The sequence below is a fragment of the Oncorhynchus mykiss genome, chromosome 7 (assembly GCF_057628025.1).
Source record: "Oncorhynchus mykiss isolate SJ-2025 chromosome 7, ASM5762802v1, whole genome shotgun sequence".
Lineage (NCBI taxonomy): Eukaryota > Metazoa > Chordata > Actinopteri > Salmoniformes > Salmonidae > Oncorhynchus > Oncorhynchus mykiss.
In genome coordinates, this window is record NC_143028.1 from 66,416,970 (window position 1) to 66,441,752 (window position 24,783).

Below are 24,783 nucleotides of genomic sequence, written 5' to 3' on the forward strand. Positions count from 1 at the left end.
TTAATTTTTCACTCTCTGACTTCCGTTTACACTGAGGTCAGTAGCTGTTTGCACTGGGTGGGTCTGGGAGGTTGTGGGTCACCATGTTCATAGCATGGACATTAAACATTCTCTATTTACAGCTAACCATAATTTTATCAGCTGTGATCTTAGAAGTCATGTGTGTATCATCCCCACCAGGGAAAAGCTATTAAGCAATCCAGGAATGCATTTCTGTAATAGTTCTCTTGAAGTAAGGTGACTAATACATTTTACAGGACACCCTGCTGAAGGAAACAAACTGAACAGGAAAACTGTGCCTTGAACCACTACAATATGGGGTGGGAGGGTAGCCTGGTGGATAGAGCGTTGGACTAGTAAGCAGGAGGTTGCAAGTTCAAACCCCCGAGCTGACAAGGTACACCCACTGTTCCTAGGCTGTTATTGAAAATAAGAATTTGTGCTTAACTGACTTGCCTAGTAAAATAAAAAAAAATCACTGATATTTTCACTAAATCTACAATCTAATTGTAGTGTCACTCCCTGACCTTAGAGAGACGTTTTATTTCTCTATTTGGTTAGGTCAGGGGTGGGCATTCTATGTTCTGTTTTGTATTTCTTTGTTTTGGCCGGGTATGGTTCTCAATCAGGGACAGCTGTCTATCGTTGTCTCTGATTGGGAACCATACTTAAGCAGCCCTTTTCCCACCTGGCCTTGTGGGTAGTTGTCTTTGTTTGTTGGCACTATAACCTTTAGCTTCACAGTTGTTTTGGATTGTTTATTGTTTTTGTCGGCGTCAAATAAATACAGGAATATGTACTCTCACAACGCTGCACCTTTGTGCTCTTCATTTGACGGCCGTGACATATAGACTCTTCTGTGGGTCTTGACATGACTAAGCGTACAGTATATTAACAGACAGACACATGCTTGACAGACTTTACATTGGATTTATACCTCACTGATAACACACACACACAGCCAAGGATATAGACTTTGATCCGTCTGGGTACATTAGTTAAAGTTTTACCACAATAAACAAGCAGGGTTCCTGCTGGATATTACTGCTGCGTTGCCTTGTCTATTACTATGGGTTGTAATGGGCTGTAACATGTATGTTTTAAAAAAAACTAGGCAAATCAGTTAAGAACAAATTCTTTTTTACAATGACCGCCTACTCTGGCCAAACCCAGACGACGCTGGGCCAATTGTATGCCGCCCTATGGGACTTCCAATCACAGCTTGTTGTGATACAGCCTGGAATCAAACACGGGTCTGTAGTGACGCCTCTAGCACTGAGATGCAATGCCTTCGACCGCTGCACCAAACTCGGGAGTATGTGTGTTGTGTGTGTGTGTGAGAGAGAGTGTGTGGCTGTCGGGGGGGGGGGGGGGGGGGGGGGGGGGGGGCTGGAGAAGGACACGGGGGCTGGACAAGGACACAGAGGGGAGGGATCATGCCATGGTTGAGCGACAATCACCACATGACTCAACCTACCAAATACCAATTACCTGGCATTGACAGAGTACACTAGCAACAAAACTGTTGGATTTCACAGGATACATAATCACTGTATTCCCTTACTGCGTAGAGTTGTAGCTTTTTCAATCAAGGAATGTAATATACTCTGGCAGATGGACGTGAAGATAAAATATCTATGCTGTAAGTATTACACATGTATGGTCATGCTGATTAGAATAACATACTACATATGATATACACTGAGTGTACCAAACATTAAGAAAACCTGCTCTTTTCATGACATAGACTGACCAGGTGAATCCAGGTGAAAGCTATGATCCCTTATCGATGTCACTTGTTAAATCCACTACAATCAGTGTAGATGAAGGGGAGACGACATGTTAAAGAAACATTTTAAGCCTTGAGATAATTGAGATATGGATTATGTATGTGTGCCATTCAGAGGGTGAATGGACAAGACAAAATATTGAGGTGCCTTTGAATGGAGCATGGTAGTAGGTGCCAGGTGCACCGGTTTGTGTAAAGAACTCTAACACTGCTGGGTTTTTCACACTCATAAGTTTCCTGTGTGTATCAAGGATGGTCCACCACCCAAAAGACATCCAGTCAACTTGACACAACTGTGGGCTTTTCTCTCATTCTATCATAGCTAGGCTGTCATTAATGTTTACTGTACCAGTTGAAATTGAGCAAGGCATGTCACAAAGATCTATCTAATCTTAGTTTACAGGCAGCACTTTGTTCTCTCTGTTTCCCTCAGGTAATCCCCTCAATTCTTCAACACAGGCTGGTGTCTGACATCAGGAAGTTGGCATCAGTCTAGACTTCTAACAAAGCTCAATGCCAGAAAATTGGACTTGCTCAACTTGATTTTAGAACTTGCTCAACTTGTTTTCCATGTGTCCAGAAACACAGAGGCGTGCTGATGGTGTTGTGTGTGGACATATCTGACAACAGTTGATAATCACAGATGAAGAAAACAAGTGCTTGAGGATCAAAGTGGTACAAACCTTAATGTGTCAAATTTGAGGAAAATTATGAAAGCAATGTTTTTGTGGTGGTCGCTTGCAATCCTTCTCTTGATCCAGAGTGTCGCTTCAGCTTTGGAGTTGGAGATGCTTGACTATAAGAGTGAACACTTCACCTGCTCAAAGGTAATAAACTAATGATCATGATAATGAGAGGTCAACAATCAAGGTGTGTGTGAGAGAAAGAGAGGGAGGGAGGGAGAGAGTTAAGGAGTCTGACACAGAAATGAGGGACAGGAATGACAGAGATGGGAACGGAACAGAGAAAGTGTGCCTCAGAAGAAAGAAATGTTGAATTCTTTCCAAATAATAAACACTTTTGAAATTTAACAAATGTACAGAAAGATCCAGAGGTATATCAAGCCTTTTTTGATATACTACATTATTTATTTTTTTTTACCTTTATTTAACTAGGCAATTCAGTTAAGAACAAATTCTTATTTACAATGATGGCCTAGGAACAGTGGGTTAACTGCTTTGTTCAGGGGCAGAATGACAGATTTCTACCTTGTCAGCTCGGGGATTCGATCCAGCAACCTTTCGGTTACTGATCTAATTCTCTAACCTCTATCCCTAACCCTTTTGTTTAGTTGTTAGATTGTTCCATTGTTAGCTTGTTTTAACTACTCCTATAGAAATGGTAGTCTGTCAGGTACTCAGCAGGAAGGTCTGATTTCCCTATTATTAAAGCAAGACCCAGATGGCAAATATAAAGATCCAGTCTATCTAAAAAAACTGGAGGCACCTTACATTTCAATGTAGTGATGCAAAAATACTAGCAAAATGCGTAGCACTCAGAATTAAAAAGGTTTTACCAGGTATTGTTCATCCTGATCAGACAGGTTTTTTACATGGATGATACATTGGAGATAATATACGTCAACTACTAGAAGTAATAGAACATCATGAAACATCTAAGAAGCCAGACCTGATATTTATAGCGGATTTTGAAAAGGCCTTTGATAAAGAAAGACTGGATTTTATTTATAAATGCCTGAATTTTTTACATTTCGGTGATTCTCTTATAAAATGTGTAAAAGTAATGTATAGCAACCCTAGGTGTAAAATAGTAAATAGTGGCTACTTCTCAGAGAGTTTACATTTGTCGAGAGGAGTTAAACAAGGGTGTCTGCAGTCACAATATCTATTCGTTATGGCCATCGAAATGCTAGCTATTAAAATCAGATCCAATAACAACATTAGAGGATTAGATATCCAAGGCTTAAAAACAAAGGTGTCCATGTATGCCGATGACTCAAGTTTTATATTAAGTCCACAAGCTAGATCCCTGCAATGTCTCATTGAAGATCTAGATAACTTTTCTGGACTCTCTGGACTAAAACCTAATTATGATAAGTGTACAATATTACGTATTGGATCTTTAAAAAATACAACTTTTACATCACCCTGCAGTTTACCTATAAAATGGCTAGACATACTTGGTATTCATATCACAAAATATATAAATGAGCTCTCTAAAATGAATTTCAATAGAAAACATGGAGAGGTAAATAGATGTCTATTTATGGAAAAATTGCCCTTATTAAGTCTGTGATAACATGCGTCTTGGTGAGAGGTGTAGGAGTCAGGCGCAGGAGAGCAGGGATGTCTGAGAAGCGTGTTTAATAATATAGTCCACCAATGCAAACGGCACAGAACAAAAATCCCAAAACTACGCTCTCGAATAATCGTGCAAACACACGGAGGAACAAACACAGTTCCGACACTTTACATACACGTGCGTAATAGCGAAAAAACAACAAACATCAAATACCATCGAACGCAATACACACAAGTCTAATCCTGCACGAATTACGGCAGGTAACAGGTGCCCTATATACCCACAGAAATCAAAGCAATTGAAAACCAGGTGTGAAAAGGCACACAGACAAAACAACCAGAAAAAGAAAAAGGGATCGGTAGTGGTTGGTGAGCCGGCGACGCCGAGCGCCGAGCGCCGCCCGAACAGGGAGAGGAGTTACCTTCGGTAGAAGTCGTGACAAAGTCCTTAGTCATATTTCAGTTTATTCACTTACTTATGGCACTGGCTACTCCTGATAATACATTTTTCAAATCATATGAGCAAAAAAAAAAATATTTATCTGGAACGCTAAACAAGACAAAATAAAGCGTGCCTATCTATATAATGAATATGAATTGGGTGGGTTGAGATTATTAAATAGAAAAGCACTAAAACTCTCTTTAAAAGCTTCACTTATTCAAAAGTTTGACTTGAACCCTAAATGGTTCTCCAGCAGATTACTAAGAAAAGCTCATCCATTGTTTAAAAATTGCCTTTTTGCCTTTGTGAAGATTGCCATGTCTCATTTTCGATTAATTGAATATGATACTTTTTACAAATATTACAACAAATATTATTGCTGAACTCAAATATGCTGGTTGATAAAATACCTGTATTTATGAGAAAGATGTTTGAAAAGGGTATTTTGTTCTTAAATTATATTGTAAATTGTAATGGTAGAGTTATGTCTTTCATGGAGTTCAGAATTGTATGGGAAGGTCTGCTCAATCCAAGAGTACAACCAATTGATTACAGTATTACCCCCAAAATGGAGGAGGCAGGTGGCAGCGGGAGGAGGTAGGGAACTGGTCTGTCTGGAATAAAAATAGCATAAATAGGAAAGTATACCAGTTTCATTTGAGGACCAGGATGTTGACAACTGTGCCATACAGATACACGGTGTATGAGTTGATATATAAAACGATGCAAGATTCAAGACTTCATGCTTTAGGATAGGCATGCATTGATTGGATTTTCCTCAGGTTTTTGCCTGTAATATCAGTTCTGTTATACTCACAGACAATATTTTTACAGTTTTGGAAACTTTAGAGTGTTTTCTATCCTAATATGACAAGTATATGCATACTCCAGTTTCTGGGGCTGAGAAATAGGCTGTTTCAAATGGGTACGTTTTTAGCCAAAAATGAAAATACTGCCCACTACACGCAAAAGGTTAATTAAAAAAGTGCTTTCTGGATAATTTTTTGAAATTCTTTTGATTTTTTGGGGTCAATTATACATGTATAAGAACTATATGAACATACTTTAGTCAGGCATATGTTTTGTACATTTGCAATATGATTTCATAGGAAGTCAAAAGTCGGTGAACCATTGCCAAATGCAATAAGAAATGTCCAAATGCAATATGAAAGTATTGAAAGTGCCAAATCAGGATGTTTTGTCCATTTGCAATATGATTTCATAGGAAGTCAAAAGTCGGTGAACCATTGTGAAATGCAATAAGAAATGTCAAAATGCAATATGAAAGAATTGAAAGTGCCAAATCAGGATGTTATATCCATTTGCCATGTACCATCATAGGAAGTCAGTTTCCAAACCCAAAAGTCAGTGAACCATGTCCAAATGGCATTTATACTGCCCAAATGATATATAACACTATGTTACAGTTTTTTTTGATTGCTAAACGACAGTGGGCACAACTGGAGTCACATGTGCAAAACTCTAACTACAGTCTGCACTACCAACAGTCACCTGAGCTAAACAGTTCACATCACCTGCAAAACTCATTCCAAGCAACACAACTCTTAACACATGGCTCAAAACACGCTCAGTGCAGCCAAACACTATGCACAACCCTCACTGAGATAACACACACTGTCACTCAGAACACACTGAGAGTAAAAACACTAGCATCAAACACCAATACAGAAAATACAAACTTTTCATCTTTACAGTTTGAACAATTTCAGTAACTTCATACAAAGTAATATTTTCTTCAAAGAAAAGAGTGACATTCTTTCACATGATTTATTAAAATTTTTAGAACATAACAATTCTTTAAGGTAAATGAAAATTAGCAGTTTGCTTCAATAGTCTGTAGTAATTTACGGAATTACAGTAATGAGAAAAAAAGGTAGAAACTAAAAGTACATACTGTAATTCGAACAAATAATTGAGGGGCTAATCCTGCCTCTCTCTAGCATCAGGCCACAGGTTTTCTTCAACACCACATCTAATGTTTTCTCTTGCCATGCACCTGGGGAAGAACCTTCTGGAGTGCCTTATCCATCCCTGGCAGTCCTCTGGACTCGTGTCCTCACATCCGGCACGCATGGCTTCCAAAAGAGACATTTGGTCATGTGGGTGGTGACCAAACACTTTCCACCCCCAGGCAGAGAAAAACTCCTCTATTGGGTTGAGGAAGGGTGAATATGCAGGCAGGTACAAAACCATACATCTGTGATGTGCTGCAAACCAATCTGTGACAGCTGCAGAGTGGTGAAAAGCAACGTTATCGCAAACTATGACAAAAACTTGGAGGTTTCTTACTGGCTCCCCCTGTTCTGCTGGCACTAGCTGAGCATAGAGCTGTTCTAGGAAAGCTATACGCATTTCTGTGTTGTATTGGCCAATGAGTGGTGTGTTGAGAAGCAAACCATCATTGGCCATTGCAGCACACATGGTGATATTTCCCCCCCTTTGGCCTGGAACCTCCACAGTGGCCCTTTGACCTAAAACATTCCTTCCTCTGCGCCGTGTTTTGGCAAGGTTAAATCCAGCTTCATCGATAAATACAAATTAATGTGGTCTTTCCAGTGCTTCCACCTCCATTACTCTCTGAAAAACAGTAAGTGCACAGTTTTACTGTAGAAATGCTAGTGTTTTTTTGTTACTGTAAATATTTTGTATAGCTGTGTACGTAACCTCAGACGTCTTACCTGGACATATTGGTATCTTTGCTCTTTTACCCGTTCACTGTTTCTCTCGAACGGTACAGTGTATAACTGTTTCATTGTAACTTGGTGTTTCTTTAGGACTCGAGCAATAGTTGTTGTGCTGACAGAATTAACATTTTCAAATATATCATTATCAGCCAGCACTCTATCTTGAATCTCCCGCAGTTTTATTGCATTGTTGACAACAACCATGTCAACAATAGCATTTTCCTGCGCATCTGAAAATATTTTTCCTCTTCCCCCTGTTGGGGGCAGCTTTTGGGTCCTGTTGTAAAAATATATTTTACAGTCAAACATACTGTAATATATATCTGTGTAAATATTCTATAATTGCAATACAAAATAGATTCCTGTAATGTTTTCATTTACTGTAAGGATGTAACTCTCACCTGTTTGCATGATGGAAAATTTGCATTACAGATGCCACTGTGGATCTTTGCAGATCGGGTTGCACCCTCAACCCTGCCTCTCTCAATGAGAGACCATGGTTCACGACATGGTCTATAAGTGTAGCCCTTATTTCATCTGAAATAACAGCTCTTTGTCTTCTTTGTCTTCCTCCACGCATCCGCCCTCTCCCTGCCACCCTTCTCCCTCCACGAACCCATCTTCCTTGTTCCATTTCCAAAATGAATCTTTCTGAGCTCTACCTATATATACTGTAATATGTGTGTGTGTTCACTAACAAGTCTAAAACAAGACACCTGCTTAGCCTTTCAGCTGAAATTGCAATCAGCAGTGTTTGAAAGCACAAGGCTGAAATCTATTCCGTTTTGAATGTGTGGTTCACAGTTTTGACAGCAGTGTGTTAGCATTTGAACAAAGTGCTGTAAATCCACAGTGTTGTGCAGGTTGTGGTTAAAGTAATGGGATAAGTGTGTAGAGTTTTGAAAACTGTGTTCAAGCAATGAAAAACAAACTAGAGTTTGGTCCACATGAACTGCTGCTGTGCAGACTGTAGTTAGAGTTTTGCACATGTGACTCCAGTTGTGTCCACTGTCGTTTAGCAATCGAAAAAAACTGTAAGCCATGAATCAACCTAGATGGTATATTTGTCATGTATGATGAGGGAGAAGTGGGACTCTGTTGATTTGTATTTTTTTTTTTAAACATCCAAAATGACCAGGGGCACGGGTGGGGGGTGCTCCCTACCCAACCATAGACCCCCTGCACCCTCCTAAAGGCATTAAAAAAACATTTTAAAAATGTGCTTCTGGTAACCCATTCCAATCACCAGGCTGTCCATTTGCAATATGTTTCAATGGGCATTTACCAACACAAATTTGACATGCTCAAAACTACTGCAGGAATGCAAAATTGACTGGCCCAATGAACTCGAGATGGCCGGGCAGTGATTCTGGATCCTCTCCATCGCTCGTTGGTGTTGATTTCAGAATGTCCATTTGGTGATGGTCTATCACTGTTTAAACATATTGCATATGGACAAAAGTCAGCCAGCAAGTCACCGTCCATCAGTCAACTAGATATCATTCTGACACCAAACTGATACACGCTGACAACAAACCCACTTTTTCCAACTCTTTCAGAAGACAACTATCAGATATTTCAGAGCAGGCCCAAAATTCACAGCGCCTTCTGTTTAAACAATAATAAAAACAATAAACACGTAGTTACGTTCTAGCTGCGGGTCCAGTTCTGACATTATGTGTAGGCCTAGCTGAGGCAACCCCGAATCCCAAGTTTTGGCTCAATAGGTCATTTGGAGCCCGAGCAGCGACCTTAATTGGTGCTGAAAATCCACATTTTCCGTGCGTTGCTACGGGGTCCTTGAATGAGCTATAGGACAGAAACAGTAGGGTCCGTCTCTATGGGCCGAAGGCGGTTTCACTGCACCTAATCTTGCGACTCCGGGACTTTTCTAAATGTCGTCATTTTCGTGATGGTCAAAATGAATTGAAGTTATTGCAAATGTACGAGGCTGTTTCTTGGTCTGAGAATCTTCCAGAGCCACATAACTCACCGTGCACTATCAACTCTAGAACAGGTTTTCAAAGTTTCAGAGCTCTAGGTCTGACAGTTCTTTGATAGTTCGAACGAAGGTGACTATTGCAGGCTCTACTGTGTCACTCCATCCTTGGTGTGTGTGTGTGTGTGAGTGATTCTTGGAAATATTATGGGAGAAATGACTGTTCTACAGTTCATGAGGGTTGCCTTATCACACATTTGAAGTTTTGGAAAGATGTTACTTTTTTAACCCTTCGAAACAGCCCCTATGACCCCAATTTAACAAACTTTCGGTTGGCACAGGAATCTGAAAGTGAACACATATCCTCATTGGGGTAGGCTTTTACAGAATCCTGAGTTTAAAGTCTTTACATTAAGAATTGACTTATTTACAAAGATTTTCACAAACTGCAGGTTTGGTACATCAAAACACCTACCATTTAACCACTACATTTAACCACTTCCGGTTGCTCCAGGAAGCTTAGAATCAACACAGGTAGACCTCATAGTGGCTTGATGAATTGTCATCGAAGACAGGTTCATAAGGCATTCATAACCCACATAGGCTTCAGGTTGAATTTAGGGGAGCAGACAATGTATTCCTATGGGGAGACAAGTCATTGCAAACTGTTTGATGCAAACACCTTCTTTTCACTATTAAAGGTTAATGCCACACGGTCAAGGTTAGGCTTGCACAGATCGGGAGGACCTCAGGAACGTTCCTGAGGTCGAATTCTAACCCTAATGGTTCTCCCGCTGTCACCCAAAAGCACCTGAAATTTTGGGCCAGGCTTCATAATCTCTAGGCTGTGCCGAGTTCAACGAGATTCCCTGCTTGACCGTAGATTATGGTAATGCCATTACAGGCTCTGTGTGTCTTTAAGCCCCGTACCGTGTCACTCCATCCTTGCAGTGTGTGTGTGTGTGTGTGTGTGTGTGTGTGTGTGTGTGTGTGTGTGTGTGTGTGTGTGTGTGTGTGTGTGTGTGTGTGAGAGAGAGAGAGAGTTTTTTCTTTGACATCTGTTGGGAGAAATGATTGATTTACAGTTCATGAGGGTTGCCTAATCACACATATGAAGTTTTGGAAAGATCTGATCTTTTTAACCCTTTAAAATCAGCCGCTATAAACCCAATTTAACCTGTTAGATCTCTAGGGGCGCTATTTCATTTTTGGATAAAAAACGTTCCCGTTTTAAGCGCGATATTTTGTCACGAAAAGATGCTCGACTATGCATATTCTGTTTTGGAAAGAAAACACTCTGAAGTTTCAGAATCTGCAAAGATTTTGTCTGTAAGTGCCCCAGAACTCATTCTACAGGCGAAACCAAGATGATGCATCAACCAGGAATTAGCAGAATTTCTGAAGCTCTGTTTTCCATTGTCTCCTTATATGGCTGTGATTGCGCAAGGAATGAGCCTACACTTTCTGTCGTTCGCCCAAGGTCTTAGCAGCATTGTGACGTATTTGTAGGCATATCATTGGAAGATTGACCATAAGAGACTACATTTTCCAAGTGTCCGCCTGGTGTCCTGCGTGGAATTCGGTGCGCAATTGCCAGCTGCTCGTACTTTTCCATTTGATATAGGGGAGAAACCATGTGTCCAAGAACGATGTATCAATGAAGAGATATGTGAAAAACACCTTGATGATTGATTCTAAACAACGTTTGCCATGTTTTCAGTTGATATTATGGAGTTAATTTGGAAAAAAGTTCGCGTTTTGAGGACTGAATTTTCGGATTTTTTTTGGTAGCCAAATGTGATGTATAAAACGGAGCTATTTCTAATACACAAAGAATCTTTTTGGAAAAACTGAGCATCTGCTATCTAACTGAGAGTATCCTCATTGAAAACATCAGAAGTTCTTCAAAGGTAAATGATTTTATTTGAAGGCTTTTATGTTTTTGTTGAAATGTTGCGTGCTGGATGCTAACGCTAATGCTAACGCTAAATGCTAACGCTAAATGCTAACGCTAGCTAGCTACTTTTACACAAATGATTGTTTTCCTATGGTTGAGAAGCATATTTTGAAAATCTGAGATGACAGTGTTGTTTACAAAAGGCTAAGCTTGAGAGATGGCATATTTATTTCATTTCATTTGCGATTTTCATGAATAGTTAACGTTGTGTTATGCTAATGAGCTTGCTGATAGATTTACACAATTCTGGATACAGGGGTTTTTTCATAGCTAAACGTGACGCAGAAAACGGAGCGATTTGTCCTAAACAAATAATCTTTCAGGAAAAACTGAACATTTGCTATCTGAGAGTCTCCTCATTGAAAACATCTGAAGTTCTTCAAAGGTAAATTATTTTATTTGAATGCTTTTCTGTTTTTTTGTGTAAATGTTGCCAGCTGAATGCTAATGCTAAATGCTACGTTAGCCATCAATACTGTTACACAAATGCTTGTTTTGCAATGGTTGAGAAGCATATTTTGAAAATCTGAGATGACAGTGTTGTTAACAAAAGGCTAAGCTTGAGAGCTAGCATATTTATTTCATTTCATTTGCGATTTTCATGAATAGTTAACGTTGCGTTATGGTAATGAGCTTGAGTCTGTATTCACGATCCCGGATCCGGGATGGGGAGATCAGAAAGGTTAAGGCACTTCCGGTTGACACAGGCAGCTGTTACAGAATTTAGAGTTTTAGGTCTTTACGTTAAGAACTGACTGATTTACAGAGGGTTGAATGAGTGTGTGTGATTTCAGAAAACCACAAAAAATCACAGAAATCTTGCAGAGCTCCGAAACCTGCCTTAATGGATTCGTCTGAACACGCCGCAACTGGATCTGTAACTTTTTTTTAAAACACACATTTCTTTGAACTTCACCAATTGTACATTGTACGATTTCTCTTAAATTATGATAGATAAATGGCTGGTTCTTTTTTCTCCGGCACCATAGGTTCATGTTCTTTGACGTGAAGCGGTCAAATTAGCGCTCTATTTTCGTTTTTGACCTTTAATCCAAGAAAAATCAATACCATCTTGTTTCTGGGCTAACAGCCCATTAGTCCAAACCTATGCTCACCAAGTTTTGTCTTCAAAGTCTTTTCCGTTTAGGAGAAATGGCCATGTCGTGATTGGTGATGTTTTGTACATTTGCAATAAGATTCCACAGAATTTACCGGGACAGCGGAAAAATGACCAAAATTGGTCAGTTGTCATTTTCTGAGGTCCCTCTTTGTGGCACCTGACCACACGACTGAACAGTAGTCCAGGTGCGACAAAACAAGGGCCTGTGGGACCTGCCTTGTTGTTAATGTTGTTAAGGCAGAGAAGTGCTTTATTATGGACAGACTTTTCCCCATTTTAGCTACTGTTGTATCAACATTTTTTGACCATGACAGTTAAGGTTACTTGTCCAAGGTTACTCCAAGCAGTTTAGTCACCTCCTTTTTGAAATATGTAGGACTAACTTATACCTTGCCACCTATTCTGAAAGTAACTGCAGCTCTTTGTTAAGTGTTGTGTATTCACTCACTGTAGCAGCTGACATGTATAGTGTTGATTCATCCACATACATAGACAGCCAGTGCCATGGCATTAGTAAAGATTGAAAAAAGTAAGGGGCCTAGACAGCTGCCTTGAGGAATTCCTGATTCTACCTGTATTATGTTGGAGCATGGTGAAGTTATTAATTACACTTAAATGATCAATAAACCCTGTCACTACAAAGATACAGGCGTCCTTCCTAACTTAGTTTCTGGAGAGGAAGGAAACCGCTCAGGCATTTCACCATGAGGCCAATGGTGACTTTAAAATAGTTACAGAGTTTAATGGCTGTGATAGGAGAAAACTAAGGATGGATCAACAACATTGTAGTTACTCCACAATACTAATATAATTGACAGAATGAAAGGAAGGAAGCCTGTACTGAAAAATTACAGCACATTTCTGGGATGATTTTCTCTTAACAGCTAATCAGAGTTTTGACAGTTGATACACATGTTTGATATCGTTATGAGGCTTAAAATCTTCTCTTTTCAACAGTATATATAGCTTAAATGTATGTTGTGGTCCATGCGACTGATAATGATGGAGCAAGTTACATATGTTTCACACATTTGTAAAAAAAAACATTTTTCTCATGTTCGTTCAACAATGACCTGCTAATTGCAGGAAAATGCTTTAAGGCCTACCTTCACTTGTAAATGAAATCCATTAATCTATCCTTCTGGATGATATCAATTTTGTCAGGTTAATGTGTATGCTAGCTAGTTAACTTCATTAATGTTAGTTGACACTCAGGGGATGACAGTGCCAAACTATGTAAACACAACCATAAGCACTGCATATCCTCAAAGGGGAAGAGGTGACTATCTCTGATATACAAAAACATTTTTAAGGCAATACGCATGTACAAACTATGAAATTTGCTCAATGAAATGAATGTAGCTTCATCGGTAATATACAGTGCTTGCTCTTTCCATCAACAGTGAAAAGAGTCAGGAATGTGATTTGAATGCGGTTCAATGAATGGGAAGGTAGGCACTGCATCCGGCAATCAGTGACGCATACCCTGGCACCTCTCCTGAGTGTTTCTTATGCAGTTTTAGCAAATGTTGGTATTTTCAACGTACAAACCACCAGAATCATTGAGAGAAAACATTAGATATTTTTGTTGTTGTTGTGAACATGTATTTTTTACTATATTTTTAATTTGGATTTTCATAACAGCTATTTTGATTCGATTATCACAGGGTAGGCACTGGCTAACTTGCCTACTCTGACTGCACGTCACTGGGTTGAACACAGTAGGGTACCTATCGGTAGGTGTGTAGTTACTGTGTATGTATGGATGAAAAGAGTATAATACTTGCATACAACAACAGTAGTTGTGTAGTGACTGTTTACCTTGTCTCTCATCAGGGTATCTCGAACTGCACAGTGAAGGCAGGTGCTGTGGTTCTGATCCCAGAGTGTCCTGTCGATCTGGAGGTGCAGCCGGTGCTGTGCTGCAGACAGGGCACGGCATGCAGACCCTGCCTACACATTCACCTTGACATCCAGCCCAGAAACCACCAGACAGGTGTGTGAACACTCAAAGCCCCATTTTTTATGCTGCTGTTAAAATTGAAAAAGACAACAGTTTGGTAGAGTGCCCCCGTATTAGCTTGTAACGCATGGTTTATTTAAAATAATCAAATTTTGTGTCAGTAAGTCATGCTATCCTCACTCCTGCAGCCTACTGGGTTCTCTGTGTTTCAGCATCATATGTGAATGTATGTTACAACGTACCAGAACTAGGAATGGACATTTGCAAGATTCTGGAGTTCACAGTGATCCCTGCTGCTCCTGATGGGCAAGCTACATCCAAGGCACATTCCGTGTGTGTGTGTGTGTGTGTGTGTGTGTGTGTGTGTGTGTGTGTGTGTGTGTGTGTGTGTGTGTGTGTGTGTGTGTGTGTGTGTGTGTGTGTGTGTGTGTGTGCGTGCGTGTGTGTGCGTCTGTGTGTGTCCATGCGTGGGTGCATGTGTGTGTGTTTTGTGATTAATTTCTATGTTCATCTATACCCAGCAGGCATGGCTGTCACTGCTGCTTAAAGATAATGCAGTGTCCTTCAACAGTCAGGTGACTGTGTATGTTTGTTCCCACCACTCGAAAGTGGTGCTTCCCTCAGTGGATGAAGGTATTGCATTTCCCATAGTAATCTAACATTTTATGTCATTGCTTTGACTGTCAATACATATTGGTTAGTAATTGATCCTCTGAAATTTTGAGATCTGATAATTATTTGTCCTATCTACCCTTAGTGTGCTCATCTGCTGCACAGGGGGTTGTAGAAGAGTGTGACAGTGAGTTACATGCTCTATGTTCTACATTTGTTTGTTTCTATGGTTCCTATGTTGTTAATACCATATACATAGAATTACTAGAATGGGTATCTCTATTCAGGAGTGTAACCATAGGAGTAAAGCAAGAAGTAAAAACAGAAAGCACTGTACAGCATTCAATCGGGTTCCTTTTCTATTCAACTCATTCTAATTCTTTAGTTATTACATCTCCTGTGTCCTGTGTGCAGGACTTTAATTTTGGTCTTACTTTAATATTGGTCTCACTTTAATTAATGGACCGTCCTCTATAGATGCTTAACCCATAAGAGTCTAAGCCCTGCCTAAGCCGGGGAGGGGGGTTCTAAGAAGCTAAATTGTTTTAAGAAGGTCATACCAAGGATCATTTAGCTATTTGATTTAGATTTGTAAGAACCCTTGAGGTATAATTATATATATATATATATATTATTATATATATTACAAAATAATTTGATGAAAAATTGTTTTTGACCTTCCTGCTACTAGCCCTTACAAATGGATTAATGAACAGATTCACTACATGGAACAACAGATAGCAGCCCCCCCCCCCAACCCCCAATTATTCAAAAGGAAGTTTTTTCTGAAGTGTGTGTGAATAATGTTAAATGCTGAGCTGAAGTTGAAGAACAGCGTTCTTACATAGGTATTCCTCTTGTCCAGATGGGTTAGGGCAGTGTGCAGTGTGATTGCAATTGTGTCGTCTGTTGACCCATTGGGGCGGTAAGCAAATTGGAGTGGGTTTAAGGTGTCAGGTAGGGTGGAGGTGATATGGTCCTTGACTAGTCTCTCAAAGCACTTCATGATGACGGAAGTGAGTGCTACGTTGCGATAGTCATTTAGCTCAGTTACCTTAGCTTTCTTGGGAACAGGAACAATGGTGGCCCTCTTGAAGCATGTGGGAACAGCAGACTGGGATAAGGATTGATTGAATATGTCCGTAAACACACCAGCCAGCTGGTCTGCACATGCTCTGAGGACGCGGCTAGGGATGCCGTCTGGGCCGGCAGTCTTGCGAGGGTTTACATGTTTAAATGTTTTTCTCACGTTGGCTGCAGTGAAGGAGAGCCAGCAGGTTTTGGTAGCGGGCCGTATCGGCGGCACTGTATTGACCTCAAAGCGAGCAAAGAAGTTGTTTAGTTTGTCTGGGAACAAGACATCGTGGTCCGCGACGGAGCTGGTTTTCTTTTTGTAGTCCGTGATTGACTGTAGACCCTGCCACATACCTCTCGTGTCTGAGCTGATGAACTGCGACTCTACTTTGTCTCTATACTGACGTTTAGCTTGTTTGATCGCCTTGTGCAGGGAGTAGCTACACTGTTTGTTTTCGGTCATGTTTCCGGTCGCCTTGCCCTGATTAAAAGCAATGGTTCGCACTTACAGTTTGCTCGAATGCTGCCATCAATCCACAGTTTCTGGTTGGGGAAGGTTTTAACAGTCGCTGTGGGTACAACATCACCGATGCACTTGCTAATAAATTCGCTCACCGAATCAGCGTATTCATCAATTTTGTTGTCCGACGCTATGCGGAACATATCCCAGTCCACGTGATCGAAGCAATCTTGAAGCGTGGAATCCGATTGGTCGGACCAGCGTCATACAGACCTGAGCACGGGCGTTTCCTGTTTTTGTTTCTGTCTATAGGCTGGGAGCAAAAAAAATGGAGTCGTGGTCAGATTTTCCGAAAGGTGGGCGGGGGAGGGCTTTGTATGCGTCGCGGAAGTTAGAGTAACAATGATCCAGGGTTTTGCCAGCACGGGTCACGCATTTTATATGCTGACAAAAATTAGGGAGCCTTGTTTTCAGATTAGCCTTGTTAACATCCCCAGCTACAATAAATGCAGCCTCAGAATATGTGGTTTCCAGTTTACATAGAGTCCAATGAAGTTCTTTCAGGGCTGTCGATTTGTCTGCTTGGGGGGGATATACACGACTGTGATTATAATCGAAGAGAATAATCTTGGTAGATAATGCGGTCGGTATTTGATTGTAAGGAATTCTAGGTCAGGTGAACAAAAGGACTTGTTCCTGTATGTTGTTATGGTCACACCACGTCTCGTTAATCATAAGGCATACACCCCATCCTTCTTCTTACCAGAGAGATGTTTGTTTCTGTCGGCGTGATGCATGAAGAAACGAGGTGACTATACCAACTCTGATAACGTATTCCGAGTGAGCCATGTTTCGGTGACACAAAGAACGTTACAATCTCTGATGTCTCTCTGAAAGGCAACCCTTGCTCGGATTTCATCTACCTTGTTGTCAAGAGACTGGACATTGGCGAGTAGTACTCGGGAGCGGTGCGCAATGTGCCCGTCTACAGAGCCTGACCGCTCCGTCAGCCCCTTCTGTGGCGTCGTTTTTTTGGGTCGTCGGCTGGGATCCGAACCACTGTCCTGGGTGGTGGACCAAACAGAGGATCCGCTTGGGAAAGTTGTATTTCTGGTCGTAATGTTGGTATGTTGACGTTGCTCTTATATCCAATAGTTCCTCACGGCTGTATGTAATAAAATGTAAGATTTCCTGTGGTAACAATGTAAGAAATAATACATTAAAAAAACAAAATACTGCATAGTTTCCGAGGAACGCGAAGCAAGCACCGTAAGTCTAGGAATGCCTTGATATTCTCCAGATTTCATGATAACATGCACACATTCAAGGCACCCAGTGCCAGAGGCAGCAAAGAAACCCCAAAACACCTCTGAACCTCCTCAATGTTTGACTGTGTGGAAGGTGTTATTTTTTGTTATGGCCTAATTTTGTTTACTGTAAACATAGAGATGGTGTGCTTTACCAAAAAGCTCTAATTTGGTCTCATCTGTCCACAGGACACTCTCCCAGAAGGATGTTGACATGTTCAGGTGTGTTTGGGAAATTGCAGTCAGGCTTTCTTATGTCTCTCTCTCTTAGCAGTGGGGTCCTCCTGGGTCTCCTACCATATTCATAACCCCTTTCATTGAGTTGGCAACGGATGGTGTGAGTTGAAACTGATGTACCTTGTGTCTGAAGGTCAGCTTGTGTTTGAAGGTCTGTGTGGCAGTTGATTGAGGTACTTTCCTAACCATTTGAACAATCCTTCCCTGCAATCTTCAACGTTTTCTCTTGCAGCCATGACCAGGCTGGTTGGCTACAGTGGGATGGGTCTTAAAACCTATCAATAACATTACGTACGGTGGAAACAGGAATATCAAGGTCTCTGGAGATGGACTTGTAGCCTTGAGATTGTCCATGGTTGGCTGCAATCTTGTGTCTGACCTCCTCAGATAATGATCTAGTTTTCTTGTTCATTGCAACGACGATACAAAACAACGATACAAAACATGAGTCCTTTTCTCTATATTCAAACTGGTTGAATTAGTGATTTTTATATTGTGGTGCATTATGGTGCATTATGTTAAAAAAGTGCAAGGGTGCCAATATTTTTGGTACTGGGGGACCTTCAAACGAGTCTTGTGACAAAACCGACATGTTCATGAGAGTCTCACATCACCTTTGCATAGTGGAGTCAAAATAGTGTGTAGCCCACACTGTTCGGACGCTACAGACAGAAGTTGGCAGATCGGCTGTACTGACTTCAGACCCCTTCAGTCCCCTTCAGACAATTTTTGGGGGTTTAGAGCAAAACAGAGAAAACCATCGTGTTCGTGGGAGTCTCATCTTTCCATAGAGGGGTCATAATAGTTCAGATGCTACAGACGATTTTGTGAGAAGACCGATTTTCGGGATGTCTCATGGTCTGACAAACACCTCCTTAGCTCTGTTACCTTTCACCGCAGATGCGTAAGTGCAACATAGGAGGATGCTGTGAATTGTGATGGATCAAATGTAAAAAACAGATGTCTAGCTTCAACTGACAGATTTTTATGGGGATTTGTGTATTATGTTAATTTGATTATCGATTGCCTCCCTGTTGAAATGCAACCTCTTGTATAGGGCTATGCCAAGGATTAGAGTTAGAGTTAGGATTAGGGTTAAGACTAGAGTTAGGGTTAACAGTTTGCTGATAGTCAGTTGAGCATAAATAAATCATCTGTAGGGGACTATCCAAACCAATAAATAGTTTGTCCATGGCCATTTGTTCTGTTTTTCCATAATGATTCTGGTTTATTTGAAGAGAGAAAGTTACATTTTTCTGCTCTGTAATTGGCCAGTGTGTCTGTCAGTCCCTAGTTTCAGCGCTCTGATTGATCAGGAAAGTCATGAGGTGAGGCTGCAAGTCAACAAGGCAGATGACAGCCCCTACCCACTGGAAATGTGCCTACAACATGAAGATAACGGAGTGTGCAGGGTCCGTGATGTACTTGGCATTCATTTAAACTCAGTTAATATGCAACAATTTTCTCAGACTTTCACCCTTCCCAGTGATAGCATGTTGCTTGTTGTCTTACAGACCTGTAAGGAGAGTACAGTTCCACTGCACTCTGTCACCCCCTGCATGTGCTTCCAGGTACTGATTTTATTTCCCCTTATTTAAAAAGGCAAGTCAGTTAAGAACAAATTATTATTTACAATGACAGCCTACCCCAGCCAATTGTGCACCACGTTATGGCACTCCCAATCACAGCCAGATGTGACAGAGCCTGGATTTGAACTAGGGACTGTAGTGACGCCTCTTGCACTGAGATGTAGTGCCTTAGACCACTGCACCACTCAGAAGCTTAAGCTGGATCAGGCCTACAGTACTTTTGTCAGTAGTGCTGTTACTAGACACATCCAACTCAGTGTGAGACAAAGTTAGCCCTTTTGTGTTGCTCTCTGTTTTGTGTGTGTGTTTTAGTAATCAGTGTGTGTGTGTTTCAGGTGTATGTTAATCGTGTCTGTGTTTCAGGTGTGTATTAATCAGGTTGTGTTAATAGGGGTGTGTGTTTCAGGTGTGCTAATTGGTTGTGTGTGTGTTTCAGGTGTGTGTTAATCGGTGTGTGTGTGTGTGTTTCAGGTGTGGTGGAATAAAGGAGACGAGAGGTCTCATCGATCCATTAGCTGTCCCTTTAGAAACCACACTGGTAAGAGAAGAACCATGCAGCATCCTTCTTGTTACACCTGTGTTACACTATGACAGTAATGAATGTGGGCCATGAAGTTGATTCCCATTGCATCTATAACTCCCCTATAAAGTATGGTATATTATACCTTTATCTCTCTCCACCAGAGCTGCTGCAGAGGAATGTATGGGAGAATGTGTCAGTATCTGTGGTGCAGGGCCAAATGAACAGTGGTGGTGCCATGCTATCCTGGAACCTGACTGCCCCCTGTAGGGTGGAGGCAGAAGTGTGGCCCTGCCAGAAAGGGGCAGGCTTGGACAGGTGCACAGAGCTGGTTGCCTTTAGGCAGCGTCTGTCAGATGACATTTGGAGGGAAAACAGCAGGGGACACTGGGTACATATATCCAACCATTTGATTGATCCTTTTGATCATTTTTTGGGCTTTTTATTGGTGCGTCTTTAGTGACCTTTTCGTTGTTGGGATATAACGTTACTGTCATGTAGCAATTGTTTGTTTTGTTTTTTACTTGTGGCTTTTTTATGGTCTGGTGAGATATGAATAAGACATATTTTGATTGAATGATAGATACATTTGTTATATGTTTTAGGTGATGCCCGGTGTGTTTGAGGATGTCGTACTTGGCCTTGATCTCTGTGTGATGGTAAGATACTTCTACAGGTTGACTCTCGTTGTTCCCCAGTACTGAACTGGGATCCTGTCATATCATGATGAGAGCTCATCTTATGTTAAGTGTGTGTGTGTGTGTGTGTCTGTGTGTGTGTGTGTGTGTGTGTGTGTCTCCATCCCTCCAGGTAAAAGGGAAGAACAGTGAGCTTGGCCCCTTCTGTCCCATTGACTGTGAGTATTTTAGGAAAGTGCTGAGGTATCATTATCAAAGTTGATGTGGATCCTACTGAAACTAATACAAGTTAGATTTCCTGGCCACAGATTTTTGGTGTTTAAAAAGATGGCTGTTATGTTCAAATCTGTATCATCAATAAAGTATTTATTTGTATGCTCAATAAAATACATGTTCACAGGAGGGAAGCTGGTAAGAAATTCTAGGAGGATTGGAAAATAATCATGTCTTTACTTCTCCCTCTCAGCCAGTTGGTGGCACTGGCGCTGGAGTCTGTTGGTCCTGCTCTCCCTGATGCTGGCTGTCCTAGCAGCAATTTGTCTATATTTCCTGCATGGTAAACTGAAACGTGAGTCACTCTGTCCTTCTCCCCAACTACACACATGCAAAGCCACTGTGTGTAGAGACAAAAAGAGTCCAGGTGTTAGGTTTGTGTTGTGTTACACTGTGGTGAAGTGAGTGCTAGGCTCTTCTCACCACGGATGTGCTCTCTGCCTCCCACCAAATCAGTCTTAATAGAGAGAGAGGAGTAGTTTTAAAGGAGATCAACATGTAGGGAAAGAGTGCCCCCTGAGTGGCACAGCGGTCTAAGGCACTGCATCACTGTGCTCAGAGGTGTCACTACAGACCAGGGTTTGATCCCGGGCTGCATCTCGACCAGCCGTGATTGGGAGTCCCATAGGATGGTGCACAATTGGCCCAGCATTGTTAGGGGAGGGTTTGACCACAGGGGTTTTACTTTGCTCATCACGCTCTAGCGACTCCTTGTAGTTCCTGCAGGCTGACCTTGATCGTCAGATGAACTGTGAACTTTCTTCTGACACATTGGTGCAGGCTGACTTCAGTCGTCAGTTGAATGGTGTTTCCTCTGACACATTAGTGCGGCTGGCTTCAGAGGACACATTACTCGACCTTCACCTCACGAGCCCGTTGGGGAGTTGTAGCGATGAGACAAGATTGAAAAAATACAAAACATTTAAAGAAAGAGAATGAAGATCTTTCCTATACTACGTGTATTCCTCAGTGTCCCAGATTCCCTCTCATCTCAATAGCTGACTTGTGGGTGTTTACTACAGTAAGGAATTTTGGGGTTGGACAATAGTCCAGGGCTTTTGTAAAGGTCAAACAACTCTTACTTGAAATGACACATGAGACTCTGTGTTACAGAACCATGTCAGTGTGTTTCACATCACATTTCTGTCTCTCCAACAGGGTGGGCATGGGAATGGTACCAGAAGGAGTGTGGTCGACGTAAGCAGGTTTCCCATACTCCAAATATACAATCTGAAAATAAAGAAGATACATATTCATCTAGCAATAATCATTGACAAAACAATGGAAAATGAATGTTTCTAACTCCCCATGCCCTTTGCCTCCCTCCCTACTTCCTTTCTTCTTACCGTCTCTCCCTCCCTCCTTCCCTCCTTCCCTCCTTCCCTCCTCCCTCCCTCCGTCCTGCTCTCCCCTCCCTTCCTCCCTCCTTATATCCCTCCTTCCTTTCCTTCCCTCTCTCACTCCCTCCCTCCCTCCATCTGTAGTAGCCAACAGGGGACACATAGTGCTGCTGAGCCCGCCGGACGTGGATGGCTCTGTGTCAGAGTTGGTGTGTGAGCTCGGTTCCTCTCTGTGTGCCCAGGGCTTCAGTGTCTCTGTGGACCTGTGGAGTCGGGCTGAGCTGTGCTCTCTGGGGCCTCTGCCATGGCTGCACTCCCAGCTGCAGCACCTGGACAGTCAAGGGATCCGGGCAATACTGGTACTGACACAGGCAGCCTGGGAGAGGGCAGAGGACTGGGTCCGACAGTGGGACCAGCAGGGCCAACAGGGAAAGGATATAGTCCAGGGAGTGGGGAAGGAGGAGGGGGGTGAGGAGGTGGAGGGGGAGGATAATGGGCTTCTCCAGGGCATGTTCTCCCCGTATGCAGACGTGTTCAGTGCCGCTCTGAGCTGCATCAAGGCAGAACACAAACTGGGCTGTGCTGGAGAGCGCTTCCTCCTGGTGCACTTTGAGGCCCATTCTGCCAAGCCCCCCAGCAGTGAGAGGGGTCTCCCAGAGCTGTTCCAAGGGCTGCCCATGTTCCATCTGCCCTCCCAGAGCCAGGGGCTTCTCGCTGAGCTGGCCATGGGGCCCACAGGGCCCGAGGCTGGTATAGGTGGACATAGGGTCTGAAGGAAGCCACACAGAGACGGTCTGTGGGACTTATGCTTTTGTGGAGAGACTCAGGGGGGTACCTGATTAAGGAGCTGCCTCATAAGTGTGTTGTCACTGGATCGCAGGCCGTTCCGATACAGCAGAACAGTCACCCTGAGATCAAATCTTCCCCAACCATTAAGACAATACCGGCCCCCCTCATCACCCCAATAACCCCAGACTTTACATTCACACTGAATACACTGGACATGCAATGTGTTGGATGCAGAAGCCTTGGATTGTATTTGGTGATGTAATGAGGGCTTTTATTGAGCCAATACACAGTGTGTAACCTACAGTAGGCCTACACCTTCAGGAAGGACTTCTATGTGTGAATTATTATGTAGGCTACATGAAATGTTTAACAATTGTTCTTTATCTTACTCTTAATTCATGATTTGTAGATAGAAATGTCTGAAAGGCCTATTGGAATATTTGCTGGATCAAAACTCAAGATAGGACAAACCTGAATGATATGCAGTAATCTAGAGGTTAGAGAGGCAGACCAGCAGCTGGAAGGTTCACGGTTTTAAGCCCCGGGCCAGGCAACACAAAAATGGAACTGAACTGGCAGCTGGAAGGCTGCTGCTCTCTGATCCCATGTAACAACTCCTGTCATTGTTCCCTTAAGCAAGGCACTCTACATCCAACATTTGCTCTCCATCCAGGGGTGCTGCCCTGCTGCTGATCCTCTGCCTCTCCTGGTGTGTGTGTGTCTGTGGGTGTTGAGAAAGGCAGAAGACAAATTCCTGTTCTAACCAGTGGACAATAAAGATATATTTTATTACATTCTATTCTCCTTATCTGTTTATGCATTAGTGTAGAAATTAAATGTGGTAAGCCTATGTAAATGACCTAAATGATTATTGACCAAAACATAATCTCTATCATGGACTGAATAATGCATAATTTTTTTTCAATGTGCAAGATGAAAAATAAATATATTTCGATACAAACAAGAATTTCTCGTCACAATTTATATTGTCACAAGGAGGAAAATAGTACTTTGCGATTTCAAAACGTTTTAAAAAGACAACAAATATCTGGCAAATAGCCGCGAGAGGGGTTGCGCGAAAGCCAGGAATGCAGCCCCGGTCTCACACTTGTGCAGTTATACATAACATTGATTATCTGTGTGGTGGTGTGGTGGTGCTCTAGCTGGTGGTGCTCTAATCCCGGATCCTTTCGCCCCTCAAGAGACTGTGATTGGTCAAGGGCTATTTGAGAGAAAACGAGATCAACCAGAATGACTGCAGCTGATCTCAACCGTGCAAAAAGGCATCCCAAAGAAAGCTGCGAAGCTCAGTCAATTCTTTGAAGAGTGCCTTCGGACAAAACTGTTAGTTTCCCGATAATTTGCTCTTCATGCTCAGGGTGTAACTAGTAGGGTGTAACTAGCCCCTGTTCTTGCTCTTGCTGAACAAAAAAAATCCTCGGTATCATCACAACAACTTTTGGAGCTATTTCAACAAAACGATTTTGTGGTAAGAGAGAAAAATTTAGATCATTTTTGAGTAAAGTAGTAATATGTTGGATGAGTGTGTTCCCCACCCCTACTAGGGGGTAACTGTTCCCTGGGGGCTAGTTAACGTTACCCCTTTATGGTTATGAATGTGTTTCTACCTGTCATTTAGACAATGACTAGCCCAGTTAGCGCTAGTTTATGCTAACTTGTTCTAACAACTTCACTAGCAGTAAATGATAGCCAGCTATCTAGTTAGCATAAGCTGCTAGGAGTGCAAGCTAGCAACCTTAATACAAGA

The 24,783-nt window shown here is 41.9% G+C and overlaps 1 protein-coding gene across 3 annotated transcripts; it reads left to right on the forward strand.

Moving 5' to 3' along the window:
- Window positions 1-1,245: 1,245 nt before the first annotated feature.
- On the forward strand, window positions 1,246-23,976 carry LOC110528435 (interleukin-17 receptor C). 3 transcript variants are annotated; one of them, XM_036984009.2, is made up of 16 exons: window positions 1,423-1,642; window positions 2,223-2,616; window positions 14,050-14,209; window positions 14,389-14,498; window positions 14,701-14,809; window positions 14,934-14,975; window positions 17,819-17,851; window positions 19,154-19,278; window positions 19,381-19,437; window positions 19,927-19,993; window positions 20,140-20,366; window positions 20,581-20,634; window positions 20,786-20,831; window positions 21,080-21,181; window positions 22,045-22,083; window positions 22,371-23,976. In XM_036984009.2, exons 2-16 carry the CDS (start codon window positions 2,500-2,502, stop codon window positions 22,997-22,999), a joined length of 1,917 nt encoding a protein of 638 aa, XP_036839904.1. In that variant the 5' UTR covers window positions 1,423-1,642; window positions 2,223-2,499; the 3' UTR covers window positions 23,000-23,976. The 3 variants fall into 3 exon arrangements, with proteins under 3 accessions (XP_036839905.1, XP_036839904.1, XP_090097926.1); XM_036984010.2 differs by lacking the exon at window positions 17,819-17,851 and having other exon boundaries at window positions 1,246-1,642; XM_090241800.1 differs by lacking the exons at window positions 1,423-1,642; window positions 2,223-2,616; window positions 14,050-14,209; ... (2 more) ...; window positions 14,934-14,975; window positions 17,819-17,851 and adding an exon at window positions 19,791-19,818 and having other exon boundaries at window positions 19,096-19,278.
- The last annotated feature ends 807 nt before the right edge of the window (window positions 23,977-24,783 follow it).